The following is a 16,265-nucleotide window of genomic DNA, read 5'->3' as shown; positions in this document are numbered from 1 at the left end:
TAAGCCTGATTGCTTAGAAAAGTGACTGAACACCTCTTCTCAACAAACTACAAGGCAAAGTTTAATATTTAGGGTTAGAGGTCTACTCAAGAAATGGGAATTCACCATATCTATTTTCTAAATGCATGTTATTGATCCTATTGTGAACAATTCATCCAAACTTTGAAATGAGACATCTCTCTGGTGTGTTCTGTCTGCATAAACCCCGCGCCTTTCTTACATTCGACTGCAAGTTTCCATTCGGATCTGCCTCCATCCAACCAGCAACTGATGCCCTCGCTCTACAATTTTTTCTTCGCGATAATCTATTTCACTTGGATGTACACCACAATACAGAATAAAGGTTCTGTTGCTTCTTCCATTACATCACAACTTTAGAATCAGAATCAGAATCAGAATGAGCTTTATTGCCAGGTATGTTTACACATACGAGGAATTTGTTTTCGTGACAGAAGCTTCCACAGTGTAACAGAATGACAGTGACAGAACAAAAAACACAGATAATAAAAATAAAAATAGAACAAGTAAATAATGAATAAAAATATATAAATTGACAATTGTGTGTGCAGGTATATGACAATAGACAGTTTTTTTTTGTATGTATAGTAATAGCAATTCTTACCCTTGCATTTTACATTACTTAAAATTACACACGTTTGCTAACTAACCTTAGCTATCCTCTTCTGGATAGTCTGACCCTGCTTCATTTTGGAGAAGTAGTGGTAGTAAAGGGAGACGTAAGTCATGATAGACTTCTCGTCGGGATGGGGCACCATGACATCTTCCACATCCAGGAGCTGCATTATACCAAACTCATCCTCTGCCAGAGTGGAGCATGGGTGAGGTTCCTCATTGGATCATCTTGCCGTAGTCGGTTGTAGTCAAAAAGATCAGGCCTGGAACAGTGTTATCATAACTTCATGAGATTGAAGTAGTGGAAAGGAAACAGTCAAATTATGTTCCTTATCAAAAGAGAATGCTATCCACTATAAGTATTACCAATGGGCATGAATAAGAGCATTGAAGGCCAGTCCATCTCTCCAGCTGCTTGAGAAGTCTTGCACATTTATATTGGCGTAACCAGGGGTCTTACGCTGACACCATATCAGTAGAGCTTCTTTGGCTGAGCGCTGAGCGCCACTGACATCACCACCAGCCTGAAACCAAAACAGAATTTAAACAGTGATAAGCACAGGGGCCAATTTTAAGGCCTTACCTCAACAATATTGATGGCTCCAATCTGGAAGTGGAGAATGACGATCCAAATTAAGCCCAGGATCAGGGTTCTGTCTCCATCCACAATATTTTCGGGACCAATCAGATCTACTCTGATCTATAAGAAGATGAACAGAGGGAAAAAAGATGACCTACAATTATAAGTACATAACTTATTGTTTATCCACAGTTCACTTTTAAGAAGTTACATTGTTGAAATAATACTTTTTAAAAGCTATTCTAATTTGATATTTGCATGTTGTACTTCTTTGAGTGTACCTTGGTTTTAAGGAAATTAATGGCAATACTGTTGTTTTCTAGACAGTGGACTCTTAGGCTGTGTCGACTGGAAGTGGGCAGTTTATCCCCGGAGATGAGCTCCAAAAGTCGCACGAGATGCACACCAGTTCTTAGTTCAGTATACACATCAGTCAAGTCAACCTTTTCCTTTAAAGTGAATGCACATTCAAATATAATTACACAAATTTCCAACACACCCAGTTTATGCAACCAAATAATCATAAAGTGCGAAGACATCAGTTTACAAGTAATGTTGCAGGTAGTCTGTGTCAGTTGACAGTGACATACATGTTCTTATATCCTATAACTGCATTTGTTTTATGCATCATATGCAGTTTAGGCATGAAATCAGCAGCTGGCTTTGTTTTACCACTGTGTTTGGCTAACTGCCACTGTATTCCACTATGATGTGACTCACTCACACTCCTCTCAGTAAAGCCGTCCTGCTCTCAGCTTTCAAGCAAGAGACTTGCAACCACTCCCTAATCCATGTTTTGTGGGAATCTGATGTCTCTCAACCGATCTGCTTACCCAGGGAATGAACCGAGGGAGCTTAGAGCACACCCTGCTCCTCTGGTAGGTCTTCAGACATGTAGTTCATCACTCAAGAGCAAAGATAAAAAAATAAAATCTGTTTGCAATTACTGTATACTTCTTTGCAGCATTCATAATTGCTTTTAAAAGCAAGAACAATGGTCTCTTGCTAACTTGCATGTAACTGATGCAGTAAAAGAAATACTATGTGTTTGGGTAGAGTAGATTTTCGCAGAAAGCAATATTTAGTTATTTAATGATCAGTGTGACTTTTTCTAATAAACATGTTTACGGTGAACGGTGTTGTCTGATACAGAACAATACACAGGAGAAACTGAGGAAGGGGAAAAGGAAAGGGAAACATTTAAAGCATGTCATTCTACCGGACAGCTGCCTGTGTACAACTATTAATATATTTGTGTGCCCTAACAAGCCGAGGAAGGTCGTTGTAGCACCACTTGTCTGTTTTAACATCTTGCTGTTAGTGTTTATTATGTAAGTGAAATCTCTCAGTTGGTTCACACAACAATGGCAGTAAGTACGAGAGTACTACTGTTAAATATAACACTCAAAGGGAGACATATACAGTGGAAATATCAGGTATAAAAACAATATGTGATGACAGTCAAGGCGGTACTATTTCCTTCCTAAATCTAAAATTGGTGATGTTGATGTAATACAAGGTAAATCATCTGTGCTCTCCCCAGTGCTGATCTGTCACAAAAGGTTTGCATAACAGTGTATTAAAATTTAAATTTAAAAATTAAAAACTATTGGGTTTTCCTTTAAGTGTACCTGCCATTTTCTTTCATCATTATTATTAAACTCAGTCTTTGAGTATGTATATATGAAAAACAGTGGGCTAACTTGTTTAAATAAGCAACTAAACTAGTCCACTTATCATGAGACAAGTACATAAAGTATGTAGATGGTAATGTAATGGACAATGATAAAATAATTATGACCTTAAATAGGTTCAAGGGTTCACAACTAGAGGTAATCATGCTGAGCATATTATATCATAAACTCAAGTAAATCACAAGAATGTAGTCAGGATTATATTACATCATCAGAGTTACCGTGATATCTTCTTGTGAATCATGAATTTTTGTGTAATCAGATTGCTTCACCACAAGCAGATACCACTGATTAAATGAAGTGGATTATTTATATATTTAAAGATAGATAGCAATATAATTACTATTGCAAAAGGATTCATGACACATTTGAAATGTAAGCTTTGTTTACGTTTTATTGGTGTTTAGTTGTGTCACTGATTGTGGATCTTGTTGCCTGAACTAGCACTGAGCAGCAAGGCTTTGGAAGGATGTATTCGTACCACATTCTTTGAAAAGACACTGTTCATCCATTTTGTGTAGGTCTTCTTCTGCACCGTCATCCGCTATTCCTGAAGCTCTCGGAATCGGCCATCTGACTCTTCTCCATCTCCCCGTTTAGACATCTCCTGACCGTGTTAGTCTCTGAAAATGCATATGAAAAACGCATGTAACTGTTTCAAAGACACACACACATAAAGAAAAATTCAGCCATCTCAAATGCTGCACTAGAGATTGTTCATTTACAATAAATAGCTGCTTAAGATGAGTTTAAACATTAAGCCATACACATGAATAGAGGCCTTTACGTTTCGATTTTTGTGAAGTTAAAATAAAAGAGTATAGTACCAAGGAAATGTCATTGTGAAAGCTAAATATCATTTTCAATTTTTAAATCTGCTTTGTTTTCTAATGTATATGAGGAAGTGAAAGTATCAAGGCAATCATGCCTCTCCTGCTATGCTCTTTGAGCCTGACTTTACAGACATATTTTGAAGGATCATAAAAATACCTAGCATTTCCAAATCAGGTGATAAATTGAATAGGATGGGATCAAGAATTACAGATTACTTAAATCAGATGTTACATTTCAGATATTTGTTTTGTTACTTTTCATATGTTATACTGTAGAACATCATCTTAGTAGAGTCTTAAAGCTATGATGCTATTATATTGAAAAATATTTTATATCCATGTAATTCGGTGAAACAGACATTTGTTTAATCGAGTTTAAACTATAATATTACACATCTCTGCAGACAATTCAAAATAGCATAAACTTCCTTTTGTTTTTTTGCATAACTTGCATTTTTTGTTTCTTAAATGTTGCCATTTGTATATCCTGCAACTATTTCTTGCAACTTGTAAAAAGTATTACATTTGTTTGTCATATTATGATGCACAGCATGCAATAGATTTAGAATTCACTTTCCCTTTGTCAAGGTTTGTTTTCAACACTTAAGCACAGTCAGTGCTAGTCACAGACTTTCATCATAGGCAAAAATTCATGATTTGAGCATAATCCGATAAATCCTCTTCAAGACTGATCACTGTTAAGGGACTGAACTGAACTTTGACGCTGTTGTAATGGAATGAAAGGGAGGGTAATTCTCACTCACCTGACAATGTGCTACATGAGGGGTAAAGGTTGCCGTCAAATTCAGTATTTCATGCCGTAATTCAGCAGCACACACCTCTCTAAAGGCCCATCCAGGAACAGCCATGCCAGTTGTATGCTAATTGATTCGGGGTTGAAACAGCTGAAATTACTGTTATTCAAAAAAGATTTTGTACACGTTCAAGTTTACTATGATTACGAATTTCAAAATAAAGTGTTGGAGAAACAATTTTAATTTGAAAGAGAAACATTTATTACATTCCCTTATTTCATTTAAAAGGTTATATAAAATTTGCAAATGACAAATTAACAGAAGATTGAAGGTTGTATATATGTCAAAGGCTCATTAAAATATAGGCAGCACCATCAAACACCTATATATAATTAAGTATCTGAGAAACTTGACCAGAATGGCTTTAATTAATTTAATTTACAGTAATCTTAAATTCACCTGCACACAAATACAATGATTTTTACATGTTTAAAAGCCATAAGAGTTAGCCTTGTGTCAAATAGTTAAGTCTAGTTCCTGTAATCCACCTCGGAGTTGACAGAAACAATCTATTAGTTCAAATGTACATATGGTTATGGTGACAGTGTTAACATACATAATTACATTCATCAGTATTAATGTATATACAGCATAAAGGAGTTTCATAATGATTTCATCATACAACAGAAGTTCTTTTGCATCTCAGAATTATAAACACTGTTTAATTCAGTGTTTTCTCTTACTGTCAATATCATTGATATTTTATGTAAAATAATATAAACATTAATTTTTTATTTAAAAAAATTAGTCTTTTTGTATAATTAGAAGACAGAATAGAGTTGGCAGCCTAGATGCTAATCTATCTCAAAAGAAAAAAAAAATGTTTGTACTCTCCTGAATACTGAAATTTTAGAATATTTTTGCAGGATTCTTTTTTAAATGTATATGTTTGACATTTTTAAATGCTTGCCACTATAAACTAATATAACTCTTCACAACCTAGTTGGTGTAAGACAGAAATATTACACACACACACAAAATACTTTGGCAAAACTCAGTGCTGTTCAGAATAATGCTGTTACAAATGTGTCTATTTGTGTACATAAATGTCTTGCAATTCGATCCAAAACATAAAAAACACCCAGTGTGAGAAAAAGTTTATGTACAGGGTATCTGCAGGATTTTTAAGCTCAAATTTAAGAACTTTTAAGACCTGCACAAATAAAATTAATACCATATGAGCGGCATAGGACTCATGTCTATGCTAACATATTAAACTGTAAAATGACCATAAAAAGCATGATTTACAGTTCAGATACAAGTTTTCTCAAAAACAAAGTTTTATAAAATTATGAACGCCACATTTCAGCCTTTAAACCATTTTTAAGAAAAGGGATTAGTCAAAAGTATCAATTACATTCATTTAAACAATTATTATCAATCAAATATTATATTAATTAAATACCATTTAAATATATTTTTCTGTCTCAATTGTTGAGATTTTTATAATGCATTATCTTTTTGTCGACCCACCAGTTCCCATTTACAACACTGTGTTTGCTGCATAAAAACATGGGTTGATTTTCACATTGGTCTGAACAAAAACAACAGAACGGCTTATTGAAAATGCAAATTCATTCTCTGCCAGCAGGAGGCGCTTTCGAAAAGGCAGAAATATAGTGGTTTCTCATGTTTATTTAATTAAATCAAAGCCTTTTGAAGTTTAATCGTCACATTCAGCCATATCGCAATTCTAGTCTTTCCGTCCAGAAATTTAAGACCTCTTGAAATCATAATTAAAACTTGCTTGTAACATTTAAGACTATTCAATAGGCTAGAACTAAATGTAAGACATTTTAAGGACCCGCGTAAACCCTGTATGTAGTATTTTTTTCCAGTTCATACAAAAATGTACATTCAAGGAAAAGATTAAAGTAAAAAAAAAAGAATGTGTGTTTTGAAATTAATTTAATAGATATTCACACTCTGTCAGAATGAGTGAAATGAATGGATACTTCTGTGATAGTGTGTCATGTATGGGTATTTTTTTGGCTGCTGTCATGCATACTTAACCAAAATTGTTATTTAATATGAAATGTAATATAATATTGAAACTGCACTGCCATCCATTTTCACAATCTGCAAGCACATGGTGAAATAACACAAGGTCATGGATTTAGAAGTAATCACAATTATATGGACTGTAATTTAAATTGGTATGCCTTTCAAATATATGTACAGTATGTCTTTCAAAACACTGAATTAGTGCACTTATATTAAAGCATACTCAATCTTAGGCATGTTAAAGTCATACATGTCTAATTTTAACAGCACTGTTGAAGATGAAAGATGGCTTAACCAATAAAACTTCATCCCTTTCAATGAAGTAAGACTTCAATATTCAAAGGCCAATTTGTGCTAGCAGCTGGCTGATAAATATACAGATATGAATGTGATCAATCCTCCTGGTGGTTGTACAAGATGTCTGCAGTGGGGTTCTTCCTGTGCGATGGAGGTACTAGGTGATTTGGAAGCTCTGTAGGAAGCTCAAATCCCTCCAGTTTGATTTTAATAAGATGCTGAGCAAGAGCAAATTCTTCATCATCCAGCATGCCGTCCTTATCACAGTCTGCCAGCTTCCAGATCTTTCCCAGTACAGTGTTGGGCAGACGAGAATTCATCATCTCCCTCTTGGCATTGATGCCAGTTACTTTCCCATTGATAGGCATCAGTGTGTAGAAGATTTCATCGTAGCGATGTTTGTCGCGACTCACGATCCAGTCCTCAGTATCAGCCCCTGCACTGATACCCTCACCATAGCCGTGGCCGAAAGGCCCGTCGGACGAGTCCTCAAAGGCTCCACCCATTACCATCTGAGTAGGCTGTTTGCTTTCTTCCTCTCGGATCATGTTCATCAGACTTGAGATCTTGGTGGACAACATTCTGTCCACGGATTCAATCAACTTCACCTTCAAAGAAGGGAACTTGCTGAAGTCGTAGTGTTGCAGTTGCTCCTGCATGTCAGTAGATGTGAGTGACAGAGGGAGATATTTTAATGTCAAACTAAAGTGTGTAATAATATAGCATAAACAGCCGATACACACTGGGTTATATTTTTTGTTTTATTATTCATTTTTTATAATGTGTTAAACAAATGAGGCATCCAAGTACTGAAGTGGTTATTTCAGTGATATGATGTCTAATTCTTATAAGTTAATTAATGTCGCCTACAGTCTAGTCAGTCTAGTCAGAGAATGGCCTTTATCTTTCAAGTGCTGCCTGGAATCTGTCTGGTTGGAAAGTTCACTGAGAGCATGTGTGCAGTCAATAATTAGCAATGTTATTATAGTTAATGATTGCTGTCTTTTCATATCAATTAAAATTCTGCATCCCTGGACCTGAATGTGAGATGCGGGGATGCACTAGATGTGGGGCTAGAGTCTATGGAGAGTCATGCTGGGTATACATCCTCAGGCAACCAAAGAAAGTGAAAGTACAGACTCTGTCTGCTCCTCAGACAATAGCAAGGCTGGGACTCAATCAGCCCCCTCAGGGACTCAACCATAGCACTAACACACTGTACCAAACAAACATCCCTTAGATCTACAGCCTGGAATCCTCATACATCTGCACCATTATCCTAATAACCAGCAGTTGTTGGAAATTTTATTCATAGCTACATAAAACATCTCTCTAAATAAACATCCTGGTTAGTTTTGATTAGTTTGTAAACATATGTAGAAGCCATAATATAATATCTAATATTTACCCATGTTCCATAGACACAGGCCAAGTCTCACCTGCATTTTAATGACATTAGGGAAATCTCCAGGTGAGATGTGGTGCTCTCTCTGCAGAATCTGATAGATCTCAGGCAGGTGGGCAATCAGCTCCTCCTTTTTCTTCTCTTTTCCAAACAGGGAGGGCATTTCCTTCTTTAAGTAGCTGATGATATAAGCATGCACCTGTCAGACACATAGCAGATTATAGTCAGTTCATGAGGAGGTATGGTGAACCTGTGTTCATGGAATAATGTATACTGGAAAAATGGGCCCACATATAACATACTGATAAAAAACAGATGTGCAAATACATTTCATATTATTATTCATAATTATTGTTATAATAATATTTTTCCCTTCTTCGTCTCCTTTTTTAGTATTATTATTTTGTTATAATAAATTAAACTGACCTTACATTTAATAACTACATTTAAGACACATTTGAATACACAAGCGTAATGACAATAAGAGCAAGTCAAACTGTTTATTTAAAACAAAGGCTAATTTATGGCATACAGCATAAGTTTAAAAAAAAAGTAAGTTTCAAATGAAAACCTAAATGTTACATGCCCGTGAAATCACTATTATTATACTATAGCCAATTTTTCTCACATGAAATCCTCCTCCTGTTACTCTAGGCTGGTTACATAATCAAACACCAGCTGTGTGTTTACACCTTGGAAACGCCCTTGCCAAAGGATCATTCAAAAGCGTCTGTATTTATACAAAGTTTTTCCTCAATATAGAGGCAGTACACCACGAGAGATCCAAATTAAGGCTGGGCTTTTCCTTTTTAAGCCATGTTTATTCCTCTAAAGGATGATTGGCGACTCGAGGAGGACAGGAAAGGCGTAAACATGACGAATGGCAAGACTAAGTGGGGTGGAGAGGTTAGAAAAAATAAGGGCTGTGCTCTCTTCAAGACTGTTACACACATTCCTTTGTACCACGGAAAGGGACTTTTCTGGGCTTTTCCAGGAGATGGAGAAGGCATTTAACAGCTTCACATAGCTTTACCATTACAGGAAGACAGGCACAGGGCTACAGGATTCCTGTTTGCTGGATGTGTTTGGAAAATATTGCGGAAGAGATAAGACACACTTTCTGTCATGGTTCCATGAGTGAATTGTTTATATGTCCATATTTAAGTGTTAAGGCGCAACCAGGTTGTGTTGAATGGGGCTCATGTTGTACTGTGTGTAAGTTCATTCAGTGCACTCAGCCAAAAACAATAGTGGTTGAACTAAGGTCAAATACAAGACAAAATAACAGACAATGAGCAGCGATGCTGGAAAGTTGGACAAGCAGCAATGTATTATTAACAATTTAAGATCTTAATAATTAATAACAATTATTTATAAATAATATTAATACATCAACACTAAATATATTAATATCAAATATGCATAAGTGTATGATGCATAAATATCTGCGTAAATAAAACTGTTTATAATTAATTAATATCAACTAAAATATCAGACTAAAATAATAAAATACACTAAGTATAAAAAACTATATAAATAATAACATGATATGATAGATCTTAGGCTTAATATTCAATGTTTTATACATTCAATTATAACTATACTACAATAATATAAATAGCACTAAACAACATTTTAAAAGCATAAAAATGCATGGCTAAGTGTGTGGACTGTGACATTAAAACCCTTACCTTAGCAAGACGAGCTCTTTTGATGAGGTCATTTAGCTTACGCAGGGCAGCGTTGCGAGGCAAACTCTGGATGTCTCTGAAGACATCTTGTGTTTCGGCTTCAAACAGATGCCGGTTCTCTGCATTTTGAAGAGGTTTGGCCCAAAAAGAGCCGAGATAGACCCTCACCACCTCTGGAGTATTGATCACCTTTCCCAGAGACCACATCAGCGCACCATAAACCCGCATTAGCTGCTGAGTGTCCACCTGATCGGCCTTGTTCAGTACCACACGAATTTTGTCATCTTGCCCACGGAAAGCTTTGATCGCTTGAGAAAATTCATCAGATATGTCTAGCTTATGGGCATCAAAGAGGAGAATGATACGGTCCACTCGCTCTCCAAACCAGCGCAGGACCTCAGAGAAATCATAGCCTATGGGGGAAATGTCAATAGAACAGAATTAATAAGCATCAGTACTTCATAGCCCTCCATGTAAGGGAAAACAGATTGAGTGTACTGCATTCAGTACACACCATAGACACTTTTCTTTTATGCCAAAAATCATTAGGATATTAAGTAAAGATCATGTTCCATGAAGATATTTTGTAAATTTCCTACCGTAAATATATCAAAACTTAATTTTTGATTAGTAATATGCATTGCTAAGAACTTCATTTGGACAACTTTAAAGGCGATTTTCTCAGTATTTAGATTTTTTTGCACCCTCAGATTCCAGATTTTCAAATAGTTGTATCTCGGCCAAATATTGTCCTTTCCTAACATACATATGATGTATACATCTCAGTTTTAAAAAATGTACCCTTATGACTGGTTTTGTGGTCCAGGGTCACATATACAATAGTAAAACAATAGTAATGACACAATACAAAACATGTATAGTATATTATTCCCAAACTTTTTTTGTTAGCTGAACTCAGAAATCTCTGAAGTAGATTTTAAGTTAGTATTTCAATAATTTAACATTGCATTCACGTGATCATGGTTCTCTTATGTTGGCTAATGGTCACATGGCATGCAGGTAAACAAATAAAATATTTCATATTGTTATGATTTATTTTTTAATTAAATAAATTTTTCTTTTCATCAACTCTCAAACCCCAGTCTGGGAAACCCTACTATAATACTGTATGTATATAATAAATATGAATAATAAACAAACAGACATAATAAATTATATAATAAATAAACCTTCTAAAATAACATACAGTGGGTATAGAAAAGCATCAACCCCCTTTAAAAAAAAATAATATTTTGTTGCTTTGCAGCCTGAAATGAAGATGGACACAGTTTTTGTTTTATCCAGCTGTATTTACTCAGTGCAACTTATAACATCCAAATGAAAGATATAACACCAACATGCCATACAAATTAAAAAATAAATAAAAAATCACTGAGTTGGAAAAAGGGTCACCCCTCTCCTAAAAATGACTTGTAAACTCAATCAGGTGTAGCTAATCACCTTCTCAATGGCACACAAAGCTATTTGACTTTCAGCTGTGATCAGCTGTGGTCATTTTGATCAGCTCAGCATGAAAAGAGCTTTCCTGGAGTATTTCAGTCCTTGGTAGTGCAACTGAAGCAAACAATCAACTATAGGTGGCAGGGCAACTATGGGTGGTAAAGTTGTGGACAGGCACAAGTCAGGAGATGGATACAAAAAAAATTCAAAGGCTTTATCAATGCCTAGAAGCACAGTGAAGTCAATTATTAAGAAGTAGAATGTATTTGGTACAACACAGACCCTCCCTGCATCAAGACGTCGCTCCAAACTGGATGAAAGAGCCCGGAGGAAAATGGTCAGAGAGGCGACCAAGAGGTCTACAGCAGCTCTGAATCTGTTGCAGGAATTTATGACAAAGAGTGGTCATTGTGTGCATGTGACAACAATATCACAAATTCTCCACAAATGTGGCTTGTATGGGAGGGTTGCAAGAAAAAAGCCACTCCTCAAGAAAGGCCATGCAGTCACGACTGAGCATTTCTGAGGCAGATAAGACTAAAATTGCATTATATGGCCTCAACACCAATCGATATATCAGGCGGAAATCCAATACAGTTCACCTTCCAAATAACAGCATTCTTACAGTAAAGCATGGAGGTGGTAATATCCTGTTTTGGGGCTGTTTCTCTACAGCACTTCTCTCTGGAGCACTTGTCAGGATCGAAGGATAAATGGATGAATGTCTTCATTTCAGGCTGCAAAGCAACAAAATTTAATTCTTTTAAATGGGGTTTGGGGGGGGGGGGGGTTGATGCTTTCTATACCCACTGTAATTCAATAAAAAAATAAAATACAAAGATCCAAGACCAAACTTAATACACAAAACTTAAAACACTCATTGTGGAAACATTACACACACAATTAATTTGAAATTGGTATTTCATGACTGGAAAATATGTTAAACTGTCCATCATGCATAAATAATGATCACACATTTCTTTCTGTAGCTAGAAGAAACAGGTATAGAAAGAAACAAGGACATAAAGATCAGCTTTCAAGCCTTGTGCACAGGTCACTGATCTGTCATGACCATAAGAACCTTGTAGAGACAGGGACACCACATCTGCCCTCATTTACATGCAGCTCATTATAAACCAGTGCATATGTTGATGAATACAGAACTTCTCTTCTCTTTAAAGCAATGAGATCCAGCTTATCCAACCACCTAACAGTCATGAGGAAATTACGCTGCTCCAACAACAATGGCATGGATTACACATAGCTATAAAAATTTCGCAAAAAGCTCAGCCAAGATTTTACAAAGGAGGAGCTCAGTACTTAGAGTGTGGGAACCATCAATGCTGTTCCATGTAAGGCAACTTTGTACAGAAGGAGGACTCTAAATTAACCTTTTTTTAATTATACAAAAAATGTAATAAAAATTTACATAAATGTAAAAGGGACCATCTATGTCTTGGGTCCTATAACTAGTAACAATTTATTTAAAAATATTTAACCATTTTTAATAACTTTTTGCCACAGTTCAATTTAACTGATCCTACAGTGTGATGAATACTTTTTTACGTACAAACAGTCCAAACTTCATGCATTATAATTATAAAAATCAACAATACACTGTTTAAAATTGTCCAAAAAAACAGATGGTTGTAGAGTATAACATGTCACACCAGAAGTTGTCAACTTACCAGCATTATTTTTACAATTATTTAATCACTTTTTAAAGAGCAGCCTAAATAAAATTTGTTGCACTCATTTACAAAATCTAGAGATTGGAACATTTTAAAGCAGGCACAACACAAATGTCTGGGTGTAAAATTCATTTTTTTTCCCAATTTTGAACATTCATAGTCATATTAGAAATTAAATATGATTGATGCACATGTTCAATGGTGCATCGTGAGATGTGTCAGAGACGCTAACGTAAGAGGAATGCAACCTCAGCTGAGTGGAGCTAAAGCAGGAACAGATGTGGAACGCCCATGTGTTTTATCCCTCATGGCCAAAACTGCGGTCGTACATTTGTGCCACCAGGCCTAATCTGTAGTCTGCAGACCCTCTGAGCCTGCGTATACCCGTGCTGTACCTCTACAGCATGAACAGGCATATCTCACAACTGTTAAAAATTGCTTGGCCACCTCTCAGACATGCTCTGCCTTCTTAGTTAAAATTAAAAAATACGTGAAATAAAGCATGTAGCAGCTTGTTTTGTTAATTGATGATCCAGTAACACATAAACACCAGCTACATGTTAAGTTACCAGAATACTGACGTAAACCCTGAAGTGTATTTGCCAAGCTAAACTCATGCTTTTGAAATTAGGAAAAAGAAAGTGAGAAATGCTGACTTCACAACACCAGACTCATCACCGTTTCCAACAGGTCTGCTGGTGTCATGTAATGGGAGACAGGGACGGAAACAACAGAGGAAATTTACAATGAAACAGGTCAGATCTGGTGACTAAAATGAAAACTAATGACTAAAGCATTATGATTGTTCCTTATACTGAGAACATGAGCTTCAGTCCTCCAGGGAGTGAACCAGCCTGTCTGCGCTAATGCATCACACCAAATCTATTTTCAATGGGAAATAGCCACAGAGACTCCAGGATGAAGAATTCTGCCAAGGCTAAACATCAGAGTTCACATTGTGTTGGTCATGTGACATTATCTTCCCTTCACTAAGCATCCAGTCATGACTAGTTTCACCTTAAAGGGGTCATCGAATGCAAAATTCACTTTTGTTGTTGTTTGAACATAAATGTGTGTTGGAAGTGTGTGTACACATCCACCCTATAATGATAAAAATCCACCCAGTGTTTTTTATTTCAAATCCCTATTTTCAAATCCCCTTTCTCAGATCAGGCTGTACTGAGATTCCTGTCAGAATGACGTAGTTCAGCACAGGCCCCTCCCACAATAGTTGATTGACAAGGCCGTCTTACCTTAGACCCGCCCTGAGTGAGCTGAGAGCTGTCCGCCATTGTGTCGACTCCGGTGCAGGGGAAGACAAGAACGTCTCCGATTAAGCGATTGAGGTGTTTTGTTGCTGGATGTAAAAATTAACATAGCAGTCGTCATTTACTCCGGACATCTGAGCCGCTGAAGACGCAGAGGATTAACATTACTTTAATTTTTGAAGGGAATATGCAGATCCCCGATCTGCCTAAATGCATTTAAGTTCGCGTGAGTACAAGGGTTTTTTATGAATCTTTGCAAATCGCCTTTCCTAATAATGTGCTAGTTAGCCAGTTTCGCGGCTGAAGTTTACAGTCTGCTCATCACCCCACGGAAGAGAGGGGCGGGGTGAGCAGAGCTCATTAGCATTTAAAGCAACACGGCCTAGAATGACGTGCTGAAAAAAGAGCTGATTTTGACAGGGTAAAAAGGGTGTTTTTTACACTACCATTGAGAAATTTTAACCAAAGTATGTTATAGACTTTTCATTAAGACCCTAAAGAATCATATCAACTTGATATGGGCATCCGATGACCCCTTTAACAAACAGCTCTTCTCTAATAAACATCTTTGGAGGAGCCCTTAAAGAAGAATGGGGTATATTTGATGGTGTCCGTTTGGTCATTTGATATCCCATTGCATGTGTGTGGCCATGTGACAGAGTCTGTGCGTAACTCCCGGTCTTCGTTTGTCATACAATACAGGATGGACTGGCTTAAAGACACTACAAAGACTAGAGTGAACATCCTCCTGTACAGTAAACATTGCAGCCACTGACCTCTGCTTATGCGCTGCTTCTCACCAGACAAAATCCCCGGCGTGTCAATGATGCTAATGCTCTGCAGAACTTGGTTGGGCATTTGTGAGCAGATGAACCTGACAAGACAGATGGAGAGAGTTCATCACCTCATGTTATCACCGGAAATGCTGGTAGCATCACTACATTTGTCGGTTGACTCATTTGATCTGAGTCATGGGAAAATATAACAGCCGAGACACATTTTCTTTTAAAATTCTTTCAAAGATACGAGAATAAATCTTACCACAATTGGTTACCAAATAAGTGAAAGTCACTTTATAAAAAGCAAAAGGAGACTAACAAGCTGTTCAATGAACTTCAGATTAAACAGGACTTACTTAAAATAAATAAATGGGTGGTCACATTTACCGTTGCTCTGCGAAATTTTGCAGAAGCTGTGCTTCATGCATCGCTAAACTACTGACAGTGGAACTTTTTTGCTCACAAAATGTTGCCAATATTTTGTTAATGTGACCTCATATGAACAGAAACGTCTAGGTTACTTGTGTAACCCTCGTTCCCTGAAGGAGGGAACGGAGACGTTACGTCAGTCGTGACTGACGAAATTGGGATCTCGCCCGAGAGCCCAATCACCTTCGAGTGTTAACTAAACAAGCCAATGACAGTTGGTGTGCGTGTTTCGCCACGCGCACCCCGCCTCGCAGCGCGGGTATAAAAGGAGAGCGCGTGCAAACGCACATCAGTTTTTCGCTGAGGAGCCGAGACTACGTGCCCCGGCTGTACAGCGGTGGTACAGCAACTGTGGCGACGGAACATAACGTCTTTGTTCCCTCCTTCAGGGAACGAGGGTTACACAAGTAACCTAGACGTTCCCTTTCAGTCAGTCACGTTCTACGTTACATCAGTCGTGACTCACGAATTGGGATCCGTATGGAAAACGCCAATGGCAGCAACATACACTTTCAGGGTGGAGGGAGACAGCCTTCGCTCCAACCCATCCTGCAGGAAAGAAAGCACGACTGCGATCGGGCATCTACGGGGGTCTTCCCGGCGGGAAGAGCACCAACCGACGAACAGGTTCCACTTCAGCCTGTAAGCGTGTCTGGTAGACAGGGCTCTAGCTGAAGCGATGGTG

General features: G+C 37.2%; 1 protein-coding gene and 1 pseudogene across 2 annotated transcripts in view; both read right to left on the bottom strand.

Moving 5' to 3' along the window:
- The window catches only part of LOC107583314 (spectrin beta chain-like), a 30,637-nt pseudogene extending 27,189 nt beyond the window's left edge, over positions 1-3,448 (bottom strand).
- Positions 3,435-16,265, bottom strand: part of LOC107582305 (EH domain-containing protein 4-like) — a 19,891-nt gene continuing 7,060 nt past the window's right edge. Inside the window, exons 3-7 of one of the 2 annotated variants that reach the window (XM_016268084.1) lie at positions 15,149-15,246; positions 9,953-10,365; positions 8,296-8,460; positions 4,505-4,621; positions 3,435-3,530 (exon numbers count right to left, since the gene is read on the bottom strand). In XM_016268084.1, coding sequence (XP_016123570.1) covers positions 3,504-3,530; positions 4,505-4,621; positions 8,296-8,460; positions 9,953-10,365; positions 15,149-15,246 — 820 coding nt within the window. In that variant the 3' untranslated portion in view covers positions 3,435-3,503. Of the gene's footprint in view, positions 3,531-4,504; positions 4,622-5,983; positions 7,510-8,295; positions 8,461-9,952; positions 10,366-15,148; positions 15,247-16,265 lie in introns of those variants that run through there. The other variant, XM_016268075.1, reaches the window with a different exon arrangement.

This window comes from Sinocyclocheilus grahami, unplaced genomic scaffold (assembly GCF_001515645.1).
Source record: "Sinocyclocheilus grahami isolate Dianchi unplaced genomic scaffold, SAMN03320097.WGS_v1.1 scaffold4.1, whole genome shotgun sequence".
In the NCBI taxonomy this organism is placed as follows: domain Eukaryota; kingdom Metazoa; phylum Chordata; class Actinopteri; order Cypriniformes; family Cyprinidae; genus Sinocyclocheilus; species Sinocyclocheilus grahami.
Note: the sequence above shows the minus strand (reverse complement) of the source record. Positions and strands in the feature narration are given on the sequence as shown.